Source organism: Cynoglossus semilaevis, chromosome 18, assembly GCF_000523025.1.
Source record: "Cynoglossus semilaevis isolate Cse_v1.0 chromosome 18, Cse_v1.0, whole genome shotgun sequence".
In the NCBI taxonomy this organism is placed as follows: domain Eukaryota; kingdom Metazoa; phylum Chordata; class Actinopteri; order Pleuronectiformes; family Cynoglossidae; genus Cynoglossus; species Cynoglossus semilaevis.
The window spans coordinates 3,366,673-3,375,842 of record NC_024324.1 but is presented as its reverse complement, the minus strand read 5'-3'; the positions used below and the strand labels follow the sequence as shown (position 1 = coordinate 3,375,842).

The window sequence follows — 9,170 nt, the reverse complement described above, 5'->3', positions numbered from 1 at the left end:
CTCAGCCACCCAAGTTGTCGGTCTCACACCCCTGCAGGCAGCAGCAGGAAGCAGCAGCAGCAACTGTTTTTAGATTTGCACAACACTCAGTGTATCCCTGGCCGTTATACTACTCCCTAACCACAGTCTTCTCTGGAGTGTGCACCAAACAGGCCGGAAGTATCCGCGGATACCCACGCTGCTGATGGTGTGCTGAATGGACAAATACAGGCACACACACATATAAAACCCATTTGACTTGGCAGCAGTCAGCAGCCACAGTCCATTCCTCATCCTGTCTACTCTCTTTATCCTCCTTTTTCTCCTTTAACACTATTATTTTGCCAGAGTCACTTTTCAGGTTCCTTGGCTGCACATTTGTATGTAAACATGTTTGGGTGTGTATGTGTTTTCTTTCTTGGTATAGCTATACTTGTGGGGATTTGATTTGGGAGATGCCATCGCAGAGAAGAAGACTTTGTCCTTGTGGGACATTTTGCAGCTCCCAACGAAATGGAAAGGTGTAATGAGGTTGACAATTTAGTTTAGAGTTGGGGTAGAATTATGGTCAGATTAGAGATAGGGTTAGGATTAGGCATATTTGCGTCCAAGGAAAGCATATCTCTGTGGCCTAAAATTAAATAAGAAACTAAAATAAAAAAAAGAAAGAAACAGAGAGAGAGAGAGAGAGCAGCTAAGACCACATAAGAACTGGCAGCCACTAGTGTGGTGGCAAACTTTACTGCCAGTTTTCCAACACACACCAGGAACTTTATTTTTTAAAGTGTTGGCAATTTCGATAAAGTAAAAATATCCTAAGGTCGTCTCCACATCCTATGATTCAGGAACTGAAATAATGGATCAATGCATGGCATGTCACGCATTCATTAGATGTACTATACAGTATCTATGGTTTTCATTTGAAGTAAATTGAATTAAGTCGTTCAGTGCACTGCAGTTTTACCTTTGCAGACATTCAAGGCTTTCTTTGCTTACACAATCCAAAACTAAAAAAAAAAACTACAGCGCAGCAGCAGCTGCACACAGGCCTCCATATCGTTCCATCTTCAGGGATGAGAACCTTTTTTAAATGTTACAAACCAGTCACGACTGTGCATCATCTTCATCGTCTCGGATGAAGGAAACTCTTGCAGCAGTCTCTGGGCTTCATCAAATTGGGTGTTTCTAGGGGATTCTCTGCATGACCTGGGTGCAACCTGTGGGCCATGTGCAACTACAAGCCCTGCTGTTTACTCCACAGTGTCCTTCAGCAAGTCTGAAGACACCGTGGGTGAGGGTCCCTAGAGGAACCTGCAGAGAGCCTTTGATCTCCACTGTCTTGGCTCCTGTTGATGTTCTCTGGAGAATCAATTAGAAAAAAATGAAGCCCAGATGCAACACTGCAACGCACAAAGAAGAAGAAGATGAAGAAGATGAAGATGATGATGATGATGATGATGATGATGATGATGATGATGGAGAAGAAGAGAAGGAAAGAGTAAAAACAGTTGGAGAACACAGCAGGACCTTGAAGGCAGAAGATGTGAAACATCAAAAAACTGCCAAAGAAAAAAAATAGTAAAAGAAAAGAGAAAAAAAAAACATAGAAAAAAAATCAGCCTAAATAAGTCATGAAGTCTGCAGGACTTGTCTAGTTCTCTTCTCCACTTCTCCACTCCATCTCCTTACATACTCATAGATCCCTCTTCCTGTCAGAACATTGCATTTACACGTGTTCTGAAAGCAGTAAGTTACATCACACAACGATGTAAATGATCTAATAACAAGAAAACGTCATCATTATACAAAACTTGTAAGCTGTAATTTATCAAAAATGAGCTAGAAAAGTGCCAAAAATTCAAAAACATTAGCCCTGTTAGCCAAAACCTTACCAAAGAAAATCAATTTAAGCAAAAATGCTTATTTAAAAAAGCAAAAAAATAAACAATAAATATTCAATCATACTCTCAGTCATCGAAAACTGCTTTTGAGGAAAAACAAAACTGGTAAAACAAAAAAAAATTAGCTAGCTAGCTCTTGCCAAAAGCCAGACCTTAAAAAAGCCAAATTAGTTATAATTGACGGCAAAACAATAATTAAAAAGAAAAGCGAAAAAAAACGAAGAAAAAAAACGATGCTATCTATCATTTTTTAATCACTTATATGAGTGACTCTCTCATTTTTAATCAAGTTTATTTTTCTGAGGGCCGATTATAATATTAAATCTCACGGACACGACTTCCGCAGCTGTACACCAGGGCACTGATCACATTACTGCACTGTCACTTGGCCAAAAACAGCTGGGGCTGCACTCACACACGCCGTGTTGTACTCGTGTAGTGGTGGCTTGTAATGTGGCGAACAGACGACAAGTGCATTTTCAACTGAGTTTTATGGTCGTTTCTGTACAAAATGAATCTCTTTGTACCGCCATCATGTCTCTGAATGACCCTGAATACTATTATGTGTGTTTCTGTGTTTTGTTGTGTGCAGGCGGCCTGCATCCCAGTGTTGCTGAGTAACGGCTGGGAGCTGCCATTCTCCGAAATCATACAGTGGAACCAGGCAGTCATTGAAGGAGACGAACGGTTATTGCTGCAGGTAACAGGGCGAAGTGTTTTTAACCACCAGATAGAACTCCTTTCATCCCACGGTCACAAAACAACCTCCATAAAAATGGAGCAAAATGGGCACTGATGAGTTTAGTGTTAAAACACAGCGAATCATAAACGATGGGAACAAAATACAACAAAAAATCCATCCATCTACAAAAAAAAAACCACTGTGTGTATATCCAGCTAAACTTCCGTTCTCAACTTCCACTAAGGACACATCGAGACAAATAGAGGAAATGTCGTGCTGTATATAATCTGTATAAGGACATCAGGAGTAGCAGAAAGGTACATGAGTGTGGTACAGGATGTGGCATCTAACAGTTTGGGTGGAAAAAAAAAATCAGACTTTGTTTCGGCTTACTCTGCTGTTTTTCTTGGCTAAATTTGACTAATCTATTTAAACTAGCTTTAAACTAAATTTGTGTCTCACAGAGTGATAGTTGTAATCTAATGAGTAAAATTCACACCGTTTTATTTATTTAGCTTTTATCCAATTCTCTGCTAAACTGTGGTTTCATTTACCAATTGTGTTACTAAAAACTACACCCACACTGCAGGTCAAAGTGGCCCTGATCCGTCTTTGTTACCCATGTGTGACCTATATCTGATGGTTTATGACAGTCTGAACAGCACTAATCCAACTTGTACTTTTTAGAACCACGGGAGAAGCAGTGGCTTAGCAGTATATATTTTTTTACACTATCAAATCCATTAGCGTTGTTTTTCTGTTTACATCAGGGCTTAACAAACAGGGTCCTGACCTGGTTCGAATGTAATCATAGATACTGGTTTTAACGTCCAGCATGAAAGGCCACAGAGCCGGGATTTACCTGCATCACACAGAGTGATTACAGGGAGGAGAACCTCAGAGATTCAACAGCAGCAGGGGTGTTAATCCTGCTTCAGCTGGAAAAACACTCGTCCTGTGTGTCTCACACACACAGAAACATGCGCACACCGACAAACAAACAAACGTAGGAAGAAGAATTAACACTAACACCACCGTTATCACAACCTGACAACATGTCATGGATTGGCCTTCAGACAGGAACACCACTGCAGCAGAACAAACGTTTGAATTAGTCAAGGAGTGGACAAAAAGAGCTGAAGTGTGATCATTGATCAAAACAAACCTGCAAATGTGTCAAATACACACACACACACACACGACAGCTTCAAGCGATCAGAGTTTTAACACAACAGGCTGAATGTGGGCAACAGTGGGAAAATGTCCTTCAAAGATTCTTCAGGACGGATTTAACAGATACAATATTATGAAAAGCTGACCCGAATTTGTGCATTTCTTCCCCCAATTGTAGCCTGTCTGTAGCCCTTTATAGAAAAATGTTGATTATCATGTTATTTTAGTTTGTTTAAATTAACGTTTACATCCATTTTTTCTGTAATACTTTTTGATCAAACTTCAGTATTTTTCAGGTTATATTTGACGGTAATTTATTTTATTTGAAATTCTAAGCTCTCGTACAATCCCCAGATGACATTTCAGCCACGTACAGACCTAAGGGCCGGTCACGTTACTGAGCCGGTCCAACGTGTCTTCATTTCTCTCTGATTAAGTCACTGAGCTTTACTCTCTAAATAATGGGATCTATTTGCTGATTAACTGGAAACCCCTGAATCAGCCGTTTCATGCCAGCGCCTCATTACTCAGACATCAGCTGTGTGTTAGATTAATTTTCTGTAAGTAGATCTTGTTCTTTCAAACCTTTTTTTTTCCTCTCTATATATCATCAAATCAATCCTCCAGGTTCCATCTACGGTGAGAGCAGTTGGTAACGAGAGAATCCTGGCCCTCAGACAGAAGACACAGATGTTATGGGAAGCCTACTTCTCCTCTGTGGATAAGATCGTCCTCACCACGCTGGAGGTATTTCACCTTGTTCAGGAGTTAACTCTCAAACCATTATTAACCAAATTTAAACTCCAACTAAAACAGATAAAATTTAGTATCTATGTGCGGAACCGTGTGGAACCCCTCGCAGCATTTACAGCAACTTTTTGTGACTGTATTTGTTTTGTTTTTACTTTCTTTTAAAGGTTATCAACATTTTTACCACATTGACAGTATATGACACTGTATGTGAGAAATGTCTGATTTCCTTGAAGACATCTGTTCATATGAAAATAAATTATCACTTTAATCATAGCTACATTATCTATTTTTATACAATCTGAGGTTTTTATCTTACATTTTTTTCCCGAGAAAAGTTTTTTTTTTTGCTCTAACTAAGAGCAGTTTGAAGGTGAAGTCAAGGGTTACATGGAATTTATTTCATAGATATTCCCCCACCGTATTTAAATGTGGCCAAACCACCATGTGACTTACTCTTGGTAAAATCACTCAGTTTGGAAGTGGGGGGGGGGTTATTCCACTTTTATGTAAAACGGCAGGTCTGGCAGCCTCTGGTGGATTTTCTTCTGGGAATTTATTACAGAGATAATAAAGCAGAGGTTCTGGAGGTTGGTGATAAGCTGCTTAAATACATACAGCATGCAGAGGAGGGGGCCCTCTCACCACCAGGGCCAGCTGTGCAGTCTGTCAGCCTGAGGGCAGTGAAGCTTTACAGAGAATCCATGGTGGAGGGGGGGGTGCTGCTGCTGCATGTGGACGTCTCCTGTTGGTGCAAAATGTAGAAAAAACAATGTATTATCAGTTGGTTATATACATTTCCTAATCACAAGATCGGCATTTCCAAAGTCTGCCTCTAGGGGTCTTGATGGCCGTTAGTTGGCATAAATTGCCCAGATTTTCTTTTCCATATATCCTGGAAATCCTTAAATACTGACATCACCGACCTCGTGGATTTCTCCCGTCTGTTTCCAGATAATCAAGGACCGCGTGTTTTCACACATATCGAGGAACAAATACATGTGGAACTCTCTGCCCGGAGGTCTGCTGGTTCTGCCCGAGTATTCAACCCACCTGGCACATTTCCCCTTCTACTACCTGGGATTAGGTAAGTGTACTTTAGATTCCAACCACTTCTGCTTCAAGTAGTAATTTGTGGTTTGAGATTTGCAGTGGTAACGATGAGTAACAAACACTCGGAGGAGACATTGCGATCCAATATTTCCCCAACGCCTCGTCTGCATCGCTTCTCATTTCAAAATGCTGCCCCGAAACAGCGTGTTGTGTTTTTATTTCAAACTACTGTGAGCCATTGTACATATTTTTCCATTTCCTTTGTCATTTATTATGACATAAAAACAACTAGTTGAGTGAAACATAGCATAACTGGGTTTTGATGATTCTTTAATGCACTTTATACAAGTTCTCTTCAAATGATCAAGGCTTGAATAAAAAAACAGTGTTTTAGACCAATGGTTTTCAAATGGTTGGCACACCTACCCTATGGGATCATTTTTATATATTTTTAATATTGTATTATATATTTAAAAGAGTTTCATATATATGTAATGTAATATATGTAATATATTGAGACTTAACTCATTAACAGAAATAAATGTGTTTTTTAAGGTGCACATTTTTTTTGTTTTGTTTTTTGTAGACCAAGATACATACATCTAATATGTCTAATATAAATCATAAATATGTCATATATGTATAATTTACAGACATATTTTTGTTTTTTTTTCCCCTTACCCCAATGCTTTTCAGGGGTGAGTCCAGGTCAAGAGTTCACTGCTGTTATACATGCCGTTTCTCCACTGGTCTTCCAGTCTCAGCCAATCATGAAGCTGCTGCAGGTCATCTCCAAGTCCAAGTACTGTTCACAGGTGAATAACAACAACTTTATTAGAACATCCAGAGTCACAACAAACCTCCTCCAATCCAACAGATAATTCTGACCAAAGCAAATTTGTTTTTTTTCTTGTTGCAGATCATCATCCTGTGGAACAGTGAGAAGCCTCCTCCCAGTCGGAGCAAATGGCCTCAAACGCCTGTTCCTCTAACTGTGACAGACGGCAAGAGGAAGGTGAGGACTGACGCTGACTGAGGCTGACATTGACACTGACACCCACGCACGTCTGATTGACGACATCGCAGATGCTCACTTTGACACTTTGTCAAAAAGATGTGTTTCAAAGGCATTTTCTTTCATTTTCAGGGCAGATTTATCTATATCATTATATATTTTCAGCCTTTATGTTTAGTTTTAGTTTTTGAAAAATGTATACTATTTCTAACTTTTTTTTTGCTTTAGCTTTTTTAAGTCTGGGTTGAGCTTTAGCTAGTTTTCTTTTTGGTATTTTTTCATGGGCTACATTTCCTGCCAACTCTTAGCTGAAACATTTCACTCTCCGTCCTTTCACACTGCTCTCTCTTCTTTGCCCTTGATGTGTTTGTTTCTTGTGCTTCGTGTTTGTCTGCTGACACGTTCACCGACCCGTGGGCTGTTTGCTTTCATAAGTGTCACTCACTTCCCATGTTCCTGTCTCCTCTTGGCTTTCAGTTTCTCTCTAACCTCCTCCTCTTCATGCACCACTTTGTTTTCTTCTTCTAAAGCAGTGGTTCTCAAACTGCCACCACTTTGTTTTCTTCTTTTAAAGCAGTGGTTCTCAAACTGTGGGACACCAACCACTGGTGGTATATGGGTTCCCTCTAGTGGTGGGGGTGGGTCTGACTTCTGATAACGAATCAGCAGTTGTTCTATGAGACTGTTATGTGTGGCAGTATAATTGTGTTCTTTGTCCATATATTTTTTTTTTGAGGTGGTATGAGGTGTAATAGTTGGAGAACCACTGATCTACATGTCTCCTCACACAGCCCCGTCACTCTGAATGATTAACTCCATCACCGCCTTGTCCTGAGAACCTTTCAAACAAACTGCAGCCAACACTCAGCGTAGAGCAGCAGAGCTGTGATTTATGACTGTTCTCTTCCCTCTCAGACCACCAGTCGCTTCCTACCTCACGTTGCCATAGAGACAGAGGCAGTGCTGAGTCTGGACGAGGACACGGTTCTGCTGACCAGTGAGGTATGAGCCACACAGAACATTAGTTCTGTCCCAAAAATACTCCTAAACAAAATCCAGAACCAGCCAATAAATCCCACACTAACATCTGGTACCTGCAGGTGAACTTTGCCTTCCTGGTGTGGCGGAGTTTTCCGGAGCGAATCGTGGGTTATCCACCCAGGAGCCACTTCTGGGATCCCCTCAAGCACGTTTGGGGCTACACCTCCAAATGGACCAACGAGTACTCCATCGTTCTGACAGGAGCTGCCTTCTATCACAGGTACACCACGGCTACAAAAACAAGGAAGGTGTAAATCCCATTAGGTTGAGTTTAAAGGTAGAACAGGAATCATGTGTAGAGTTATTCAGTTCACAACAAATTTCTGAAGAAGAGTTGACACAATATTTATTCAGTTCACAACACATTTCTGAAGAAGAGTTGACACAATATTACAAAACATGAAGATGTTTACAGCTGTGGTTACTAAGTGCTGAACAAAACTTGTTCTAACAAAGCTGTTTAAACATTGATGTTTCTCATCACTTTAATTGGACATTAATAACAGCACATTAAAACAGTTTTATAAAAAATATCAGTGTAATAATGAAGAAATGTGTGCTATAGGAAAAGGCACCTTATGACTTTGTTAAACCCTTGAAAAATTCCCTTTTATGTTAGAACGCTTTGAGAAGTGCCACATAAAAAGTCTGTTTACATTAGTGCCAAGAAACCTTTACCAGACTTGATGTTAGAGATAATGTATATTGATTTGAGACGCCTCCACTCGACCTCTGGCTGCACTGTGACTGTAAAGGAGACCAAATGTGGAAGGTGTAATACAGAATAAAAGTACCTGTGGCAGTCATAACAGAGGGACTACGGGAGGATTAAAAAGTTTCTTTTGTGTTAGAGAATTGTTTATTTTCAACAGGGATTTGATGACACTATAAAATTTACTCCAAAATAACGGTTTTTAAAACCTTTTTCTTTTTGGACACATAAAACTAGGTGATAAAAATCTGCAATATAGGGAAATGGTATGTCAACAAAAAGCTAATTCAAATTGCTGTTATACAACAGCAATTAGGCCTACATGGAAGTGAAATTAGTAAGCAAGTAGTGGTAAACAAGACAATACTAGCACTGAGCTACTTATACGTTAGCCATTAAATAATTATATTTAATTATAACAATTACTGAACCATAGCAAAGAACACGGCAAATAGAATGCCTAAAGCTAAGTTAGTTAGTTGACTAAGGGTAAAAGAATGTTCACAAAAGTTCAGAGATGAGTCACGAAGAGCAAATTAAAAGCTAGAAATAATACTAATGTTACAACAAGTAGCCTGAAACGCCTGAAGATAAATCTTAGGTCTAGTCAACAATAGTTGACGGTGTTTTCCATTACTTGCCGAGAATGTGTCGATCCGGTCTTATTTTGGACATAAAAACAAAATGAAATATAATTAATGATAATAAACAATATATTTTACCATAATTTCAGTTGTACCCGGGCTCTCTATAGCCCGCGAACGTGAACGAGCGCATTCGCACAATCGCGCGCACGTACGCACGTACGCACGCAAAGGGAGGCTCCCGGCTTTCACGGCCTGAAGGTGGTGGCGGTGGGGGCGG

General features: G+C 39.9%; 1 protein-coding gene and 1 long non-coding RNA gene across 3 annotated transcripts in view; one reads left to right on the top strand and one right to left on the bottom strand.

Moving 5' to 3' along the window:
- LOC103393994 (uncharacterized) overlaps nucleotides 1–7,773 on the bottom strand; it is a 65,739-nt gene extending 57,966 nt beyond the window's left edge. Inside the window, exons 1-3 of the long non-coding RNA XR_523079.3 lie at nucleotides 7,648–7,773; nucleotides 6,220–6,343; nucleotides 5,104–5,230 (exon numbers count right to left, since the gene is read on the bottom strand). This is a non-coding gene — a long non-coding RNA (uncharacterized LOC103393994). The remainder of the gene's footprint in view (nucleotides 1–5,103; nucleotides 5,231–6,219; nucleotides 6,344–7,647) is intronic.
- The window catches only part of ext1c (exostoses (multiple) 1c), a 63,241-nt gene that overhangs the window by 51,207 nt on the left and 2,864 nt on the right, over nucleotides 1–9,170 (top strand). For both annotated transcript variants that reach the window (XM_025065234.1, XM_008331124.3), the window contains exons 4-10: nucleotides 2,473–2,580; nucleotides 4,363–4,482; nucleotides 5,440–5,572; nucleotides 6,235–6,353; nucleotides 6,458–6,553; nucleotides 7,469–7,555; nucleotides 7,654–7,814. In XM_025065234.1, coding sequence (XP_024921002.1) covers nucleotides 2,473–2,580; nucleotides 4,363–4,482; nucleotides 5,440–5,572; nucleotides 6,235–6,353; nucleotides 6,458–6,553; nucleotides 7,469–7,555; nucleotides 7,654–7,814 — 824 coding nt within the window. The remainder of the gene's footprint in view (nucleotides 1–2,472; nucleotides 2,581–4,362; nucleotides 4,483–5,439; nucleotides 5,573–6,234; nucleotides 6,354–6,457; nucleotides 6,554–7,468; nucleotides 7,556–7,653; nucleotides 7,815–9,170) is intronic.